Raw genomic sequence first — 16,599 nt, 5'->3', positions numbered from 1 at the left:
CTGTTCCCCCGACATAGACATGACCGGGGGGTGGCCAGAATTAGGGACCCAGTTTAGGGAGGCAGTGAAATTAGACCCCAGCCTTGCCGGCACGAGACTGCGGGCGTCCGAGTCTCAGGCAGGGGAGGGCGTTGATCACTGCCTATGGCACCGGGGACTCCTGTATAGAGATGTGGGATCCCGAGGGTAGAGGAGGAGTTGACCGGTAGGCGACAGCTAGTAGTGCCCCAGGGGTACCGACAGCAACTGTTACAGGTAGCCCACTCTATTCCTTTAGTGGGCCATCAGGGAGTCACTAAGATGAGAGCCCGGCTATTGCAGCGTTACTACTGGCCGGGGGCGTCCCGAGATGTGGGCACTTTTTGCCGCTCCTGTGACGCCTGCCAGCGGGTAGGTAAGGCGGGCGACCGTGTGAAGGCACTCCTGAACCCATTACCGATAATAGGGGAACCCTTCCAGAAGGTAGCCATGGATATTGTAGGGCCCCTTATGATTCCTAGTAGGTCAGGGAAGCGCTACATCCTCACGGTTGTGGATTTTGCTACCCCGGTACCCTGAGGCGGTAGCGCTTGGCACAATTGATGCCAGGACAGTAGCGTCGGCGCTACTGAACATTTTTGCTAGGGTAGGTTTCCCTAGTGAGATCCTAACCGATCAAGGGTCGCAGTTCATGAGTGAACTGTTGCAGTGTCTCTGGGATGCATACGGTGTACAGCACCAGCGCTCTACCCCTTACCATCCCCAGACAAACGGATTATGTGAGAGGTTTAACGGTACCCTGAAGCAAATGCTTCGGACCATTATAGAGGCGGAGGGGAAAGACTGGGAGATTCACCTGAAGCACTTGCTGTTTGCCTACTGAGAGGTACCGCAAGAATCTACAGGCTTTTCTCCCTTCGAGCTGCTATATGGCCGCAGGGTACGGGGACCTCTGGACCAATTCCGGGAGGGATGGGGAAGCTACTGATACTGATGCTTCTGTGATCCAGTATGTAGTAGATCTCCGAGACTGGTTAGAGATGCTCATGGGGGTGGCCCAGGACCATCTCAGGGCCGCTCAGACCAAGCAAAAGCAATGGTATGACCGGAATGCCCGTAGCAGAGAATTCATCCCAGGCCAGCAGGTGCTTGTTCTCAAACCCACTCGGGAGAACAAATTGATGGCTGCCTGGTCGGAACCGTATCCGGTTATCCGAAAGATGAAGGAGTACAACTATGTTGTACAGGTAGAGCCAGATAGAAACAAGACCTACCACATTAACATGTTAAAAGAATACAAAGCTCTGAATATGGGAGCGATGATGGCCATTTGTAGCCCACCGCTGGAAGATCCAGCGAGCAATGCTCGTCTGAGCTCCTAGGGGAGGCTAGGCAGGGAAACACTGTAGAGCAGGGGGAGATAGGTCAGTTAAGTGTGAGGCAGAAGTTAGAGGCCAGGGATATGCTAGAAAAGTATAGGGCTCTCTTCACTGACATGCCAGGGAAAACACACCTCACAGATCACCCAGTGCTCACAGGGGACCTGCGACCTCTGCATAAGCACGCTTACAGAGTGTCAGCAGAGGTCAAGATGAGTATAGAGAGGGAGATAGAGGAGATGCTGACCCTAGGGGTAATTACCCAATCCCAGAGCCCATGGGCTAGTCCGGTAGTCCTAGTTCCTAAGAAGGACAAGACCACACGGTTTTGTGTCGACTGCCGCTTGCTCAACGCTGGGACGGTCTCAGATACCTATCCCATGCCCCGCATGGATGAGTTATTAGATGAACTCGCGGGGGCAAGGTATCTGACCACCATGGATCTGAGCAAGGGGTATTGGCAGATCCCACTGACCCTGGAGGCTAGGGAGAAGTCAGTCTTCATCACTCCGAGTGGCCTCTATGAATTCCTAGTGATGCCATTCGGGATGAAGAATGCTCCGGCTACCTTCCAACGCCTGGTCAACCGGTTACTGGAAGGGATGCAAAGTTATGCAAGGGCTTATCTAGATAACATTGCTGTATTTAGAAATTCCTGGGAATCCCATTTAGGACATGTAGCTGCGGTACTAGACAGGATTAGGGAAGCTGGGCTTACCATAAAACCCACAAAGTGCATGGTAGGGATGGCTGAGGTCCTGTACTTAGGGCACAGGGTGGGTGGAGGGCATCTCAAACTAGAGCCAACCGAAGTAGAGGCTATAGTCCAGTGGGACTGTTCCCAGAACCAAGAAACAGGTTATGGCATTCCTAGGCACTGCAGGGTACTATAGGAAGTTTGTCCCACAGTACTGCGTCGTGGCCAAACCACTGACTGACCTGACCAGAAAGCGACAGTCTGTGCTTATTACCTGGTCTCCTGCCTGTGAAACAGCTCCGCGCTGATTGGATGTTTGCAGCCGACAGTGCTCTGAAAAACAGCTTGGCTGTCGGCTGAAAAATCCAGCGCCTCAGCACGCCTACGGACGCTCGCGTGAGCCCCCTCTCAAGGCATTCTCATTGAGGATGCAAGGGCTCAGCGCGGCCTATCCTTCTATGGACTCGGCCTAAGAGGTAAGACTGAGATTATACAGCCTGCATGCCCGTTTGCGACTGCACGCATAGCTGCCCACACTTCTGCAGCCCCATTGATCTGTGATTATGGCTGCAGGAAATTGGGGAGGTGATCTGAAGGCGTAGCGGTGGCGACATGAAGCTGGTTCGTGGTCATTGGCTGAACCAGCTCACGTTACACTGACGTCACGCGGTAATGCTTGAAAAAACAATTTTTTGTCTCTTCAAATCGCGGTCGCGCCCCTTTGTGTGCGTGCACACGGAGCGACCTCATATGCATTAGTCAATTTGAGGTTGGCGCGCAATCGCAGGCTGCTTAATCTCAGCCTAAAGCAGATTTGGGAACCTGTCTGTGATGCAAATGTGCTCAAAATGTTTGTTATTTAGGGTGATAAAATGTAAAAACTAGGATTGTAATGATTATTTTACAAAAAACACAGGCCTCCCAATAACTCACTCTGTAGGAACAATACAAAGACACTTCAAAGCAACAAAATATATTATTAAATTCACATTTTATTATAATCTAAATAAAGTTGATATTTAAAGGGCAAAGAAAATGACTATACAAAGGATGTGTAGAACATTCATTTTTACACAGTGGATACATTTTTTACAGAAGCAAAAAAGGTATAGAACTTACTAGTAAAAGTAAGGCAGATATAAAGAACATTGCAGAGGATGATAAATACACTGGCATCATTTTATTTAGACATGGCTTTTAGCATTTTGCATGGTTTATGTATTAACACTGTATTATAAAGCAATAAACTTAAAAAGCATGATAACTTGCATTGGCTAAATACATGTGGCAAATTCATACTTTTTAAGAGTGAAAACATCACAGTACTTGTGAAAAATCTAATCCAAAATACAAATGAAGTGCTGTATAATTTTTTTTTGCATTTAAAACTTTATAGGAGTCCAGATATTGTTATGAACTACTGTTAATTTCGTGCAGTATTAAAAATATTTCATATAAAAACAAATCATATGATAATATACTATTAAAAGAATGCATACACTAGAAAAGCGTGTTAAGGTTTACAAAGAATATTTTTCCCAGTTGGTCCACAAAAAGCCCAGTTTAACAAGTGCAACATTCTAATCTGGAAACACAGAGTGGGGCAATACAGTACCTGGTTTCCTTTGTAAAGGAATACTGCTGCATTAGTGTTTAAAAAAATGTTACCACTGTATTAGATAAAAACAATCCCAACATCCCGTTAGGAGGTTAATGTCTGAAGATTAGACATACTGTAGCAACATCTAAAGCACAGAAAATAGTTTATTTCTGAGCTTCAAACAGCTGATGTAAAAATGAAAGCTAGGCATGCTGCAGCATACTGTAAGTGCTGAAAGAGAGAGGAGCCGAATACAGGCATACACCACATTAACGTACGCAATGGGACCGGAGCATGTATGTAAATTGAAAATGTACTTAAAGTGAAGCACTACCTTTTTTCCACTTATCAATGCATGTACTGTACTGCAATCGTCATATACGTGCATAACTGATGTAAATAACGCTTTTGTAACAGGCTCTATAGTCTCCCCACTTGTGCACAGCTTTGGTACAGGTAGAGAGCCGATATTGTTGCTCAGGACGTGCTGACAGGTGCATGCGTGAGCTGCTGTTTGCCTATTGGGCGATATGTCCTTACTCGAGAGTGTCCTTAAACCGGGGTATGCCTGTATTACAAATTATTACATTTAAAACCCACTGCCAAGAAGGAAATGTGTAGTTTAATAAGTTGCCTAATATTTTTAAATTGGTAGCGGTGACGTAGAACTTTATATTTATTACCAAACACTGTAATTACCCATCACTTAGGAGCTGATAATGTGTATGTGCCAATAAGTAGATAAGACTAATAATTAGATGGTCCCAAGTTAGCCAGTCATGTTTACTACACTATATACATATTCTCTGCATTGCAATGGCATGTAAGAAGCTATTGCAGTAAATTAGGGACATTTGTTCTAATGGGTAATGGCCACTACATATAAAACTAATAAAAAATACTCTGCAATAATAAGGCTTTCTGCTACAATGTTGGCAGGGGAAAAAAACATCCTACTATTGTATGAAAAGTGAATGATTTATGTTTAATGAGATAAATATATAGTTTTGTTTAGTCTTGCAATTATACAGGGCGAAACAGTTCCATAAAATGCAACATATTATATTGATACACGTTTTAAAACATTATAGTTCGCTTTGAGAATATAATCTGTGGATATAATTAGCACAGCCAACTGATCACAAAAATATATTTATCCAAACCAGTTGTTGAAATTAGGATGATGTAAAAGCCCAAATAGGTTGAAGAGCAATGAATCCGCGCCTATATTGAAGGAAAGATACTGCAAGAAGGGGCTTTGAAAATCCAATACCAACATATGGCCTGGACATCTCAGGGTAATTAGGAACCATATGGCAATTGTACTTGCATGATGCTTACTATTTATAAGAAATGCTAGAGAAATGGGTTATATGCAAAAATATATAGAATAGAGAAGGGTCATTTAAATATCGCAGGTGCAGCACTAAGTAATATTAACAGCAAAAGCTAAACATTTGACTGCACATTTTTTAACTGCATTTATATGTTTCTGCAGAAGCTTATTATAGCTTATAATATGTCAAATACCCCAAACATCTTTTTCTAGTTTCTGGAAACGAATATGTTGAAGTTTGCTTTTCATTTGACAATGTTATGCATTTACGGAATTTGGCACAAGTAAAATAAAGAATACACAAATAACATTTCAAGTGCTTTTCCCTCACTCAGAATATAACAAATGCACAATTTGTTGTTAGTTGTGAACTAGCGTAATTAATTAAGCCTTCATTGCTGGAGTCATGCAAGACTTTACAAAGCATTTTTTTCCACTCACATCTAGCAAATAAAACGGGAAAAAAAGAAAACCTGAAAACGAATCTGTGTATAACAATTCCCAAGACTTTCTGCTGCAACAGAGCCTCTTCCTTTTGTAAAGCCCTATCATTTATTAGGATTCTGTCTGTTTTACTTTCATGGAATCAATGACAACAATACCGGAGAAGCCATTTCCCTCAGAATTTCTGGAGAAATATCGCACTCCTCCTCTCCCCTCCTCCCCCTAAAAGGTGTGTGTTCACCAATAACCATTTTTGAATGACAATTAAAAAAAAAGTGAAAACATCACAAATAACCCTTATTTTTGTTGAAAATAGAAGGCTATTTTTCATACATTCATGTACTGTATTCCTTCCTCATGCAAAGCTCTCTAACTCCACAATACAACTTACAATGGATCTTCGTTTGTTAACGTCCTTTTTCCAGCTTTCAACTGAAAAGTAAATTCCTCTTCGTCACTCTTTCAAAAAATCTACTTGCACATACCATCTTCAATAGACATACCTAGACTCTCCATCCACTTTAAACCATCAGTACATGCTAAAAAATCCTGCTTCCAATCCTGTATGGTGAGTTATAACTACCCATAGAGACAACATGGATTAAAAATGTGGATTTATAGTAAATGAAATACAGATTTCATTTATAATAACAATGTTCTCAATTTCACATGATTAAATAAAAATCACTCCAGAAGTTCATTTTGACACGAACGATTAGGCAATTTTCAACTTCATATCTTAATGTTTTACTGTCCAAGGCACCACAAAATGTGAAAGGCAACCGGTTTAGAGGTTTTTTTAAATAGGCTTTGCAATTACTTCACCTACAGTATTTGTTTCCAGTCTTCTACTTACACAAGCTTTGTGAACAAGCCTATCTTCAACCATGTGGTTCTTCTTTAGACATGGCTTCTTTTTATTTCTGTGCTTTTCACTCCTGGGAGAAGTCATATTAAAATGAGATTGATTCACTTTCCCAAATTTGAAACCCAAAGAGCTGCTCTAAATTGTATTAACTTCTTAATCAAAGAGCTCTACATTTTCTTCTGAGAACCAATCATAACCTTTGATACAAAGTTCACAATAGCACTGGCTGGTTGCTCTGGATCATGTTCTGCAAAGACGTGACAAACGTTGTCATTGATCGTGCCCTGCTTCCTTGCTACAAATCCAAAAACTCTGGAAAACATACAAAACAAAAGAACGTCTTACTTTTTTTTCAATGGGAAACCAAAATATTATAAAAGACAATCATAGTACACAGAAGCATCATATACGCGAATCTAAATATTGGTTAAATAGTGAAAACGCTACTGTACTGTTCACACTTCTTTACAATTAACTCAAGTTACAATCATGCTAAAATTCTGAATATATAAGTGCTATATAAATCAGGTTAAACGAATTATTCAAAGGCAGATGTGGATATGACTGCAATCTTATTGTCACACAAATTAACTTTACTATATGTTCTGACAAAATTATTAAATACAAATTCCACCTACTTTGCTGAAAGTCCATCTCTTGTCCACCTAAAAGAAAATAAAATGGTAAAATTTAAAGATCCAGTAACTATGTTTCACATTAAAATGCCTCTCAGAAAATTCATGTGAGACTTTCTTACTTTCTGTCTTGTGGATCCAGAGCACAGAATATCACTGTGTTTACTGGGTAATGTCTTCGGAAGAACAGTCTGGAAAAAAAAAAAAAAAGAATATTAATTTTAGAAAAGTATTGTAAAATACATTTTTGAATGTTGTATACTATATACACAATCAAACATGTTTACATGCCAGAAACAAGATCCACATTTTGTCCCCATGTTGTGTTAATAAAGCAATTTTATTGTTCATGAAAAACATTTTGGTATAATATTGATAGATAACTAGGGACAGAATTTACCTAAAGTTAATTATTCTTCATCTACTACATTAAGGTTACTATTGAAACGAAAAAGTGTGCGCAACAGTGTATTGTAACTTCCTACATGCAAGGTGTACAATAAATCAAAATTATCATCTTGAACTACTTATTATTATTATTTGTAAAACGTCAACATATTCAACAGTGCAGTACAATGGGGGTACAGAGATTTGCTAATTACATAAATAGAGTCAAATACAAATACAGATGTGGCGCGACTCAAGTTCCCACTTCGCATTACTTGAAGCGGGTGCAGCACGGCCCAAGTGCGGCCGTGATCATGGCCAAGCCCGATCATGGCCCAGCGCAGTGGGAATTATCCATAAGGATTAATGTAGCGTGGGTCCCTGCTTCTGAATGGGAGTGCCGTATGCTTAATCCTACCAGTCCAATACCAGTATGAAAAAGTTGCACAGACAGATGCAGTACCTCCCTCTGTGGCACCCTGCACAGCTCTTACAGCAGATCACAGGTTTTTTTTTTTTTTTTTTTTTTTTTTTTTTTTTTAGTACATAAGACTGACAAAGGGGTCTCCGGAACTGAAATTAATGCAGTTCAGCTCGAGAACCCCTACTTCAATCCTACGTACTAAAAATAATAAAACAGCATAATCTGCTGTAAGAGCTGTGTAAGGAGACAGAGAGAGGGACTGCTTCTCTCTGCGCAGCTCTTAGACTGGTAACTGGTATATACACAAGAAGACATTTTATTCAAGCCCTTAAAATTCAAACCGTGCAACGCTTTGGGATGCCATGGCCCCTTGGAAAAACGCAGGCGCCAGGGACAAACTTATAGGTGCGCGCACCCATGACATTTATATTGTGCGCGCAACCATGATATTTCTATCCTTAGTGTACATACTGTGCATATGTATGCGTGTGTGTGTGTATCTGGTACAGTATGTGTCTTTGTATAGTGTGTGCGCCTCTTTGTATGGTGCTTGCATTTGTGTATGGTACATGTATCTGGCATGGGTGCATCTGTGTTTGGTGTGTGGGTTGCCTGAACCAGGTGGTTGGGCTTGCCCCCTGGTCAAAATTTGATAGCCAGCTCCTGACTATAAATCTAGTGGAAGAGTTCCATGGCAATATTACACCACCAATATTATAGGGACAATGCTAAAGAGCACCGTGACCTCACACCACATCAAAAATACAAAGTAAATTATATAGAAAAGTTTACAGATGTTGCTACTCCTGTTAAGTAAATGTGTTGTGTTCATGTATTATTTAACAGTAGCGCTTTTAGAAACAATGCATTATTGCATGTTAACCGGTATTATAGGCTAAAGCAGTAAAATTCTGGGCATTATTGAAAACCCTGCTCTCTGATTGGTTAATGTTCCGGGCATTATCCAATCAATAATGCCTGGAATTTTAGCAGATTCCAAAGTGCAGTTTTCAATGTATTTATTTCCAGCCAATCATCTTTCAGAACAGCTGAGACAGGGCAGGGGACTGGTTAGAATGAAGTAACAGCTCTGAGACAGGGCAGGGGATTGGTCAGGAAGTATCAGCCACGTGTTGACCCCTCCCACTCCCGTACTGACTGAGATTTTCTGAGCAGATTCAGTTGAATTTCTGCAAATAAGTGGCTGTCTGCAGTTTGTTTCTGGCTGCAGTTTGTGTGTGTGTGTGTCAGTAGCAGTGTGTGTGTGTGCTGTGCTATTGTGTTGTATATCTGTGTAGAGGTGCTGTGTGTGTATAGAGCTCCAATGTGTATGTGTGTGTGTCAGTAGCAGTGTTTATGGGTGTAGCATGTGTGTGTAGCAGCAGTTTGTGTGTGTGTGTAGAGGTGTTGTGTATAGAGCTGCAGTGTTGTGTATGTGTGTGTATGTTGTGTGTGTAGAGGTGCTGTGTAGTGTATAGAGGTGCAGCGTGTGTGTGTGTGGGGGGGGGGGGGTGTGTAGAGGTGCTGTGTTGTGTGGGGGGAGAGTGCAAAGTTTAGTAAGTGGCTGCATTTTTTCTTGTGGCAGCAGTGTGTGTGTGTGTGTGTGTGTGTTGTGCTGTTGTATGTGTAGCAGCAGTTTGTGTGTGTGCAGAGCTGATGTGTGTATAGAGCTCCAGTGTGTGTGTGTGTGTGTGTGTGTGTGTGTGTCAGCAGCAGTGTTTATGGGTGTAGCATGTGTGTGTGTGTAGAGCTGCTGTGTTGTGTGTGTAGAGGTGCTGTGTTGTGTGTGTAGAGGTGCTGTGTTGTGAGTGTAGAGGAGGTGCTGTGTGGTGTGTCTAGAGCTCCAGTGTGTGTGTGTGTGTGTGTGTGTGTGTGTGTGTGTGTGTGTGTGTGTGTGTGGTGTGTGTAGAGTTGTGTGTCTGTAGAGGTGCTGTGTGTGTGTGTGTGTGTGTGTCTGTAGAGGTGCTGTGTGTGTCTGTCAACTCTTCCAGCCAGGGCATTATTGGCCAGTAATGTCCTGTTCTTCAGGGATTATTACTTAAATGACACCTGCAGTATCTTTACCGTAGAAAAATGTATATGATCCAAAAAAGGAAAAGTATGTTTCTGAATGGCATGAAGTACATGGATGTAACATAATGAAAGTTAAGAAATAAAAAATAAATGGTTTAAAACAAAAGTTGCGAAACAAAAATATCAGGAGTGGTGCTCACAAGCAGTGAGAATATTAAATAAAAATGTTCGCTGAATCTGAACATCAAAAGTTAATAATGTGCATATAACAGAACCATGTGTGTCAAATGAGTTATATTAAGCCACTACTCCCACACAGTGGTGGATAGTGGAAATGAAAGACACTGATGAAGTTATACAAAACATTGATTGCTCCACTAAACCTTCGAAGAAAAACAGTGGTCTCTAATATAGCCGTTCCAAAGAGATGAGGGAGTGGGGGACATCAATATAAAAATAAAAGAAACAGAGATAGACAATACAGTAGTATTGTCAGAGCAAATGAAGTAAACACAGGAAATCCTCCAAATATTATACTTGCATTCTAGCGAGTGATAGTAAGCATGTCGCAACCTGGGGCAAGTAGATGATGTGGATTACCTCGGAAGAAGAGTAGAAGACACCATTGTGCAAGATATATGTAAACAACTTTATGTAGTAATAAAAAAAGCTTATCAAATGTGCGCTCAAATTTGGGCCATTCTTTGAAGCATGTAGCAATAATAAAAACAGATGTCTGTGTAGCGGCGATCTCACTGCTTCAACGACATAGAAGGAATCAGCTGTTGGGTGCCTCTTCCTGCAGTGGCCGCTCGGAAACCTCGACAGCCTTTGCAAGAGTTCCTTTTTCCAATCAGGTGCTTCTTCAATGACTATGCATTTCGCCAAGGCTAGTTTATTCATAAGTCAAGTTCTTTTTTTTAAGATTTTTATTATTGCTCATGCGTTAACGAATGGCCCAAATCTGAGTGCGCATTTGAGAAGCTTTTTTTATTACTACATAAAGTTGTTTTCATATATCTTGCGCAATGGTGTCTTTTTCTCTTCTTCTGAGGTAATCCACATCTCATCTATTTGCCCCAGATTATGACATGCTTACTGTCACTCACTAGGATGTGAGTATAATATTTGGAGGATTTCTTGTTATTACTTCCATTTGCTCTGACAATACTACTGTATTGTCTATCTCTGTTTCTTTTATTTTTCCTTTATTGGTCCTTGGTGGTCTGCAACTAGATCACCCTCTGCAGAGTGAGAGACGTTCTAAAGGTGGATCACTCCACGCGGGAGCCACCCACCGTAGAGGCGGAGGCGTCGCGGACCACCTCTCTGGATACGTGGATCCCAATGACAGCAACTGCGCACCCGGGTGTGGCATCACATGGCAGGTATCTCACCGTAACACGTGCACCAACATACACCTCTGTTTTAGTGGGCAGCGCTGTCTCACACACTTGGGTGGGTGTGGGACTCTGAGGACATGGTGTTGGGGGACACGGTGTGGGGTTACGGCCCTGCGAGGCCTAGTGTTACAGTTGTGGCACTATTGTGTGTTGATTATGATCATTATTATGCATACAGTAAACTTGTTGTAATTATACCATTGTGTATTTGGTTATCGTATGTGTCCTATAACGGGGTCATTCTACACCATAGAATCCTGCACAGGTGGAGGCGCTACCGAGCATCGTTCCAGGATACACCCCAGGCTCCCAGCAGCTGAGGTTCAGGCCTCATGTAAGCCACCAGGTATTGCACCCTACACACACTGTCGCTACACATCTCCCAGGGGATGGAGGAAAGTGTGCTACATAGAATTAATTAGAGGGTAGTAAACACAATGTGCCTATGTCACTGAATCACTTTACCGGCAGCATCTTGACAAGGGACCGAAATGTTGATATGTCATATTTGATTCACATGACATATAGACATACTGTGCATATAGATCCGCACATGCGAACATATAATTAGTCTAGTAGGTGCCAATATTCTTACGTTTTGATCAAGTATTGTCAAATTCTCCAACAATTTAGCAATTTAAAAAAGTTCTAAGAACTGCCTGATAATCTAGTTGAAATAACTATGTATTTTACTGTATATACTGCATTTGTAACATTGCTCTTACATGCCTGAATGCTTTTACTTTATTGGAAAATGCAGTCTTAGGGTAGCGAGTACTCCAATTGTATTTTATACTTACTTTCTTTGATTGTCAGTTAGAGTGATCCCTTGAGCAGACACCTTGAAATGTACCACAGTTGAGATGGGGTGTGGATTCTGAAGTTGTGTTATGCTTAAGGCTTTCTGTACTGCCTGATAGCCTGTGAGCGATTCCATTTCCACTGAATTCAGATACCACACATTGCATGCTGCATGGCAAAAAAAAGTGAGGAGAGAAGTTTACAATTAACATTTTGATTATATTCTACTTTATGCCACTTAATTTATTTGCACTAACATCAAAAAAGAAAATCAACTTCATTGTAAAAACGGTCATAACAGAAGTGTTTTAAAGATTAACCCCCAACCCGACAAAATAACAGAACATTAATAAAGCAGAGGCACAGCAAATCATTGTATTCCTAAATTAATATTTAATGCTCTATTATGGTAAAATATATACTATGTAATCGATAGGAGCAAAACCAGAATCCAGAAAATACCAAAGAAAGTTCTCTGCAGTGCTACAGCCTATAATCATAATGCATCAGCTTGGTTATTAATAATAATAATAGCATGTTCTTGTATAGCGCTGCTAGTTTTACGAAGCGCTTTACAGAGAGATTTTGCAGGCACAAGCTTACAATCTATGTTTTTTTGTGCCCGAGGCACAGGGAGTTAAAGTGACTTGCCACTCCTTGGAGTGACCGGGAAATGAACCAGGCTCCCCTGCTTCAAACTCTCAATGCCAGTCAGTGTTTTTACTCACTGAGCCACTCCCTCTCTCTCTCTCCTTGGTTAATGTTATTAGTTCAAATTAGTGGTTTTAAAGTCCTGCAAAATATAAAACTTCATATTTATGGTGTTTTTATGGAAAATATTTAAAGCAAATAATTTTCACCTACCCGTTTCGAATTTTAAACGTTTCTGCCAAATGTATATTTTACAAAGTCCTATAGCATCCCACCTCTGCTGTCCTAATTGTGTACACCAAGACTAAATTTTTTGGATAAGGAAATGAGCATCTGTATAGTATAAGGACGTCAAACTTAAACAATAAGGACATCTTGCTACATGGGAAAAATACAGGCATACCCCGCTTTAAGGACACTCACTTTAAGTACACTCGCGAGTAAGTAAATATCGCCCAATAGGCAAACGGCAGCTCACGCATGCGCCTGTCATCACGTCCTGAACAGCAATACCGGCTCCCTACAGTACCTGTACCGAAGCTGTGCGTAAACAGGGAGACTATAGAGCCTGTTACAAATGCGTTATTTACATCAGTTATGCACGTATATGACGATTGCAGTACAGTACATGCATCGATAAGTGGAAAAAGGTAGTGCGTCACTTTAAGTACATTTTTGCTTTACATACATGCTCCGGTCCCATTGCGTACGTTAATGCGGGGTATGCCTGTACCTAGTTTAAATGTATTAAAAATAAACAAAGTATGAACTGAGCAAAATTCCCACTATCCAACAGCCAAACTGGACACAAAATTTGAACACTGGCTAAACGGAGAAACGCTAAAATATATACATTTATTTTGGAGTAGAATATTTTTTGAATAAAACAAAATATAAAGTCTTCCAGAATAGTCTTGGAGGCAAATGGAGAGGTGTGACATTTTCACTTATGTTCGCAAAGCAGGCAACATTTACTGAAATTTTTGGCAAAAAGTTTAACAAACTTTAGCATTTGTCAAATATTTGCTACGCATTAAAAGACAATGTAGATTGCAAAATGGCCAGAATTTATCTTAAATATTACTCTAATTAATCTTAGTGCAAAGACTAAAAGTAGGGCCCACATACAACTTTGCTTGTGCAGTTGGGACAGGGAATATTTAAACAGATACACACACAGGAGGCCGTGAAAATAAAAATAAGTCTAGTGGTATTGGCAAGGTGGTCATTAACATGGTAAGAAAAGACTAGTAAGGAGTGAGGCCCAAAAGGAAATATGAGGAAGACCTACAAGTACTATTAAAAAAACAGAAGCTGTACTTGAGCCCCACCAGCCTCCGAGTCGGGCTAAGAGAAATAAAACTAAAAAGGAGTGTGGCGGTAGGGGCAGCATGACACAGTATATTAAAAGTTAAGTCCGCTAATCAGTCAAGATAGTGAGACAGTCCATAGGGTTAACAAGTAGGGTAGGGTGACCAGATGTCCCGGTTTAGCCGGGACAGTCCTGGTTTCATAAGGTCTATCCCGGTGCCTTGACATTCTTTAAAATGTCCTGGTTTTTGTTATTTGTCCCGGTTTTGAAAGTCAGTAGGAGCAGGGGGGATAGCAGAGAGTGGAGGATGCTGGCAGAGAGTGGAGGATGCTGGCGGAGAGGAGAGCGGTGGCCAGGTCTGGCCGCAGCTGCAGAGGGTGGGGGCGGGGATAGCTGCAGAGGATGGGGGCAGGGTTAGCTGCAGACGGTGAGGGCAGGGTTAGCAAAAGAGGGTGGGGCAGGGTTAGCTTCAGAGGAGCCCTAACAGTAAGACATGGAAGTCATGGAGATCTTCCAGTGTCTACTGCCAGGGTGCAAGATGGCTTACTCCCCCTGCTCCACAGTGACAGGTAGGGTCCAGAATGGGGAGGGAGAGAGACAGACACACAGAATGGGGAGAGTAACAGACAAAGAAAATGGGGAGAGAGACAAACAGAATGGTAAGTGGGAGAGAATGGAGGGAATGGGCGGAGAGAATGGAGGGAGAGAATGGAGATAGGGGGAGAGCATGGAGGGAGTGGGAGAGCATGGAGGGAGGGGGAGAGCATGGAGGGAGGGGGAGAGCATGGAGGGATGGGGAGAAAATGGAGGTAAGGGGGGGGAGAATGGAGGGAAGAGGGGGGGGAATGGAGGGAAGAGGGGGAGAGAATCGAGGTAAGGGGGGGGAGAACATGATGGAAATGGAGAGAATTGAGGGAAGGGGAGAGAAAGAAAGGATGGGAGGAAAGAATGGAGGAATGGGGGAGAAAGTGTGCGTGTGTGTATAGGGTGGGGGCAGAGGGGCATAGAGACAGAAAGGGGAGGGGTGCAGTTGGTGAAGTCATTTGTAATATAAATATTTTTTTTCATTTGTCCCAGTTTTTAGTTATGTACATCTGGTCACCCTATTAACTAGCCATCTCTAAGCTGCAAAATAGCTGCCAGCATTTCTAGCACCTAACTTTGGTTAAATATGTTTTTTTTCCCTGTATACCAAATAACTATTTATTATGGGATGTTGTTAGGTATTTTTCTGTATCTATGTGTGCTAGGTTCACTAGCAATAGTCAAGTGGCTAGCACACAATAAGTCAGAGGGCTAGCCTTTGTGTGGGGCCAGGTGCAGTGTCAATGGTGAGGTGTGGGAGGGTGAGCCTTTCTACTGAGGAAGTACATATACCAAAAGCAGAGCATTGTTCTCTTCCCCGTGGGAGGTATGGAGCTGAACTTGGGAATTGTGTCCTTGCCCCGTTGGCTCGATTCACTTTGGTCAGTTCCAATTTTCTATGCTCCCATACTGTAGCTCCACCCCTGGGACTGTCTTTGGGCACTATTACCGCTCACAGCCCTAATTGGTCCGTTTCAGGCGAGCCCTCGGCTCAAGATTGGCTCAGCAGAGCTAAGTATTCCGCTGTTTGGTCAGCACCTAGTTCTCCATGGTTTCAGATAGAGGCAGGGAAATTATAAAAGCTGATGCTGATCAGGGCACCACAGTTGTTTTTGGTTTCTCGGTGTTTAGAGACCAACTTGTATAGCAAACTGTGGGCCGAGAGGCGGTGATCCCTGGTATTGTGATTTGTTTCAAAACGGACACATCAAGTCAGCATGTAGGGTAACCTAGATTTGGCAGAGCCCTACGGTCACGATGGAAACCAACTTTATCAACACATTTATATTTCTGGGTACTTGATTGAACAGAACAAATTGCAAAATAAATTGTGATTTATTTCCTTAATAGACAAACACACGACATCTGCAGAATACACTTAAAACAACTTACTGGGATAAGGGAACAAAATAAATTGTCCTTGGAACGAAATAAATTGTCCTTTGCTTGCAAGTGCAAGAAATGCAGCCTTGGTTTAAAGGTTCTGTGGCCAGATCACAAGTTGCTGATCTGATATCTTAGCCAACTCAAAGTATTTCGTGGAACTTCGTTAGAATTAGTTCCAGAGTCACCAGGGCTAACGAATTCCAAAGTTTGGGGCAAAACCTTGGTTACATTATTAACCCCTTCACTCCTGGATCAGTTGCCGCTGTGCTGGAACAAAGCCTTGCATCTTTACATCATGGATCAAAATTCAGGAATCACACTAGTGATACCTGGGGAGCCACAGTTACAGACTGCCCAAAGCTATCTTTAACATGTGGATCCAATCCCCCTCGTGGGAACCATTAAGCCACCAATAGCCAGTTTACCCACAGTTCATAAGACCGGTCAAAAGAGCTGTCCGGTGGGCAGGGCGCATGGGTCAGGTTGACGCCCATGCCACTTAGCATACCTGGGCTACACCCATAACTTGGTGCCACTGAGTCTGATTTCTGACCCAGAGGTGTCACTAGCCTGACATCTGTTGTGCATCAGTATGCCAGTTTTGTATACATTATGGCTCTTCTGGGTCTTTTCATAACTGACACTCTTTTAGACAGGGAGATGCTAATCAGCTAGATCCCTATGTGGCTACGTCATAAA

The 16,599-nt window shown here is 42.1% G+C and overlaps 1 protein-coding gene across 1 annotated transcript in view; it reads right to left on the bottom strand.

Moving 5' to 3' along the window:
* Positions 1–3,037: 3,037 nt before the first annotated feature.
* TNS3 (tensin 3) overlaps positions 3,038–16,599 on the bottom strand; it is a 458,389-nt gene continuing 444,827 nt past the window's right edge. The window contains exons 36-39 of the mRNA XM_075588602.1: positions 11,966–12,134; positions 7,061–7,129; positions 6,942–6,968; positions 3,038–6,615 (exon numbers count right to left, since the gene is read on the bottom strand). Of these exons, the coding sequence (XP_075444717.1) occupies positions 6,471–6,615; positions 6,942–6,968; positions 7,061–7,129; positions 11,966–12,134 (410 nt within the window). The 3' untranslated portion in view covers positions 3,038–6,470. The remainder of the gene's footprint in view (positions 6,616–6,941; positions 6,969–7,060; positions 7,130–11,965; positions 12,135–16,599) is intronic.

Source organism: Ascaphus truei, chromosome 2 (assembly GCF_040206685.1).
Source record: "Ascaphus truei isolate aAscTru1 chromosome 2, aAscTru1.hap1, whole genome shotgun sequence".
NCBI lineage: Eukaryota > Metazoa > Chordata > Amphibia > Anura > Ascaphidae > Ascaphus > Ascaphus truei.
Note: the sequence above shows the minus strand (reverse complement) of the source record. Positions and strands in the feature narration are given on the sequence as shown.